The 2,938-nt window shown below is 44.4% G+C and overlaps 1 protein-coding gene across 1 annotated transcript in view; it reads left to right on the top strand.

Moving 5' to 3' along the window:
* Positions 1 to 2,639, top strand: part of Kcnq5 (potassium voltage-gated channel subfamily Q member 5) — a 540,403-nt gene extending 537,764 nt beyond the window's left edge. Inside the window, exon 13 of the mRNA XM_028767237.1 lies at positions 1,024 to 2,639. Coding sequence (XP_028623070.1) covers positions 1,024 to 1,986 — 963 coding nt within the window. The 3' untranslated portion in view covers positions 1,987 to 2,639. The remainder of the gene's footprint in view (positions 1 to 1,023) is intronic.
* Positions 2,640 to 2,938: the final 299 nt, after the last annotated feature.

Below are 2,938 nucleotides of genomic sequence, written 5' to 3'. Positions count from 1 at the left end.
AGACAGGGTTTCTCTGTATAGCCCTGGCTGTCCTGAAACTCACTCTGTAGACCAGGCTGGCCTTGAACTCAGAAATCCGCCTGCCTCTGCCTCCCAAGTGCTGGGATTAAAGGCGTGCGCCACCACTGCCTGGCACATTGGTTATTTGTTAACCCTGAGACTGTGTCTTCTCAAAGAGTCTTCTTCTCAATGGAATTCATCGAAAGCATTTTATTTAGTTTATTTAGTTTATTTATTTCAGGGTTTGAGGGACAAGGTCTCACTATATACCCTGGCTGGAAATCACTACGCTGACCAGGCAGGCCTTGAACACTTAGCGATCCATGTGCTTTTGCCTTTCAAGTGCTAGAATTAAAGACGCACACCATCAAGCCTGGTTTTCCCTTTAAATTTGATTGATCCTTAAGTTTCCTAATCATGATAGACTACGTTCTTACTAAAATCCACTAGCAGTAATGGGAAGAAAATCTCACTGACTGAAAAATCATCTTGAGGTTGCATTTCAGTGGTACTTATTTGATAGATAAAAAAAAAAAAAAAAACCTCTTTAAAGTTTTAAAGAGAAAAGAGGAGGTTACACAGAGGGTCATACAAATGACCAAAGGAAATTTGCATTTTCTGGCACTGTCACGACCAGCCAGCGTGACACTCAGTAAGACTTAGAACTGGAGTGGTCTTCATAGTATTTATTTTACTCTGTCAATACAATCTTATTTCACCTTTTCTTTCTTTCTTTCTTCCTTTCTTTCTTTCTTTTTTATTATTTATTTATTTATTTATTTATTTATTTATTTATGGCTTTTTGAGACAGGGTTTCTCTGTGTAGCCCTGGCTGTCCTGGAACTCACTCTGTAGACCAGGCTGGCCTCGAACTCAGAAATCCGCCTGCCTCTGCCTCCCAAGTGCTGGGATTAAAGGCGAGCGCCACCACTCGGCATTATTTCACCTTTTCAATACCAAAATGTCAAGTCAGTTCTTCACAAGAATGTGTACTGGTGTGTAAATTATTCTCTCCACTTCCAGGTCCAGTCCATCGAATCCAAGCTGGACTGCCTGCTGGATATCTACCAACAGGTCCTCCGGAAAGGCTCTGCCTCTGCCCTCACTCTGGCATCCTTCCAGATCCCGCCTTTTGAATGTGAACAGACCTCTGACTATCAAAGTCCTGTGGATAGCAAAGACCTGTCTAGCTCTGCGCAAAACAGTGGCTGCTTAACAAGGTCAGCCAGTGCCAACATCTCAAGAGGCCTGCAGTTCATCCTAACGCCAAATGAGTTCAGTGCTCAGACTTTCTATGCGCTTAGCCCTACTATGCACAGCCAAGCTACACAGGTGCCAATGAGTCAAACCGACGGCTCCTCCGTGGTGGCCACCAATAACATTGCAAACCAAATAAGCGCCGCCCCCAAGCCAGCAGCCCCAACAACTTTACAGATCCCACCTCCTCTCTCAGCCATCAAGCACCTGTCCAGACCAGAACCTCTGCTCTCAAACCCCACTGGCTTACAAGAGAGTATTTCTGATGTCACCACCTGCCTTGTTGCCTCCAAGGAAAACATTCAGTTTGCACAGTCAAACCTGACCAAGGACCGTTCCCTGAGGAAAAGTTTCGACATGGGAGGGGAAACTCTGTTGTCTGTCCGCCCCATGGTGCCCAAGGACTTGGGCAAATCTCTGTCTGTACAAAACCTGATCAGATCGACAGAAGAACTGAACTTACAGTTTTCAGGCAGCGAGTCAAGTGGCTCTCGAGGCAGCCAAGATTTTTATCCCAAGTGGAGAGAATCCAAATTGTTTATAACTGATGAGGAGGTCGGTGCCGAGGAGACAGAAACAGATACTTTTGATGGCACCCCACCGCCTGCGGGGGAAGCTGCTTTCTCATCAGATTCTCTAAGGACTGGAAGGTCACGGTCATCTCAGAACATTTGTAAAACAGGAGACAGTACAGACGCCCTCAGTTTGCCTCACGTCAAACTGAACTAAGTTCTTTGTTTCCTTTCTGAGCATAGCTGTTCTTTTAGCCATACATATCACTGCATGAACTACTCTGGAAGCCCTTCTAAAGAGTTGAAATCGCGCCAAGAGTCAGGAAGAATGCGAAAGGCCATTTATAAGCCCGTTATCTTTTAATTGCATGAAAATGCATGTTTAGGGGTGGCAGAAATTCCAAGGTACATCGACATTAACCCATGCATTTAATAACGTACCTTGAGTCTAAAATCCCGAGCCAACAGTCGCTGCTGATGCTATGGGATGTGTGAAGATGCCGGGATATTAGTTCAATTGCAAGAGTTGACGCTGTATTTTGAAATTGTGAGAGTAAACGCCTTCAAATTTCAGGCATTTCTGCTTTATGACTAGATACAAAGTACATTTTCAAAATTAGGCCATAATGTATGTTTAGACACAATGGCTATCAACAGCTGCTAAGAACACAAGTAAAACAGAATTTGGAATATAACCGAAATGGCTGCTTATTTCAAGATACCTTTGCCAACCCGTTCCTCCTAAGTCATTTCGTCAATGTAATTTGAATGTTAATCTGTGTGCTTCTGGTGACTTAGCGCTGTGGCAAGCAATTTTGCACATTGTTTTCGTGTTGTCTTTTATGCTGGGAATGTTTTCCAATTAGAATATGGCCAGATAATATTATTGAGGGCCAGTGGGGGAGGGGAGGAGACTCCCTCTTCCTTTGGCATCTTCCACTTCATGACAGCATGGTCTCTAATGGAGGAGTCAGCTCTGTAAATGGTCAATCTCTTTACAAGCATATGAAATACTGGTGGATTTAACAGCCTGTCCAACTGGGATGGTTTCTCTGTGAAGAGCCAACTACAGGTTTGCCTATCCTGTCCCCTCAAATGGCCAGGGTGACTAGCAATTCCCGTTTAGCAAACATACAGGCATAGGGCCTGGGGAAGGGACTACCTACTTG

The sequence above is a fragment of the Grammomys surdaster genome, unplaced genomic scaffold, assembly GCF_004785775.1.
Source record: "Grammomys surdaster isolate TR1022 unplaced genomic scaffold, NIH_TR_1.0 171, whole genome shotgun sequence".
NCBI lineage: Eukaryota > Metazoa > Chordata > Mammalia > Rodentia > Muridae > Grammomys > Grammomys surdaster.
Note: the sequence above shows the minus strand (reverse complement) of the source record. Positions and strands in the feature narration are given on the sequence as shown.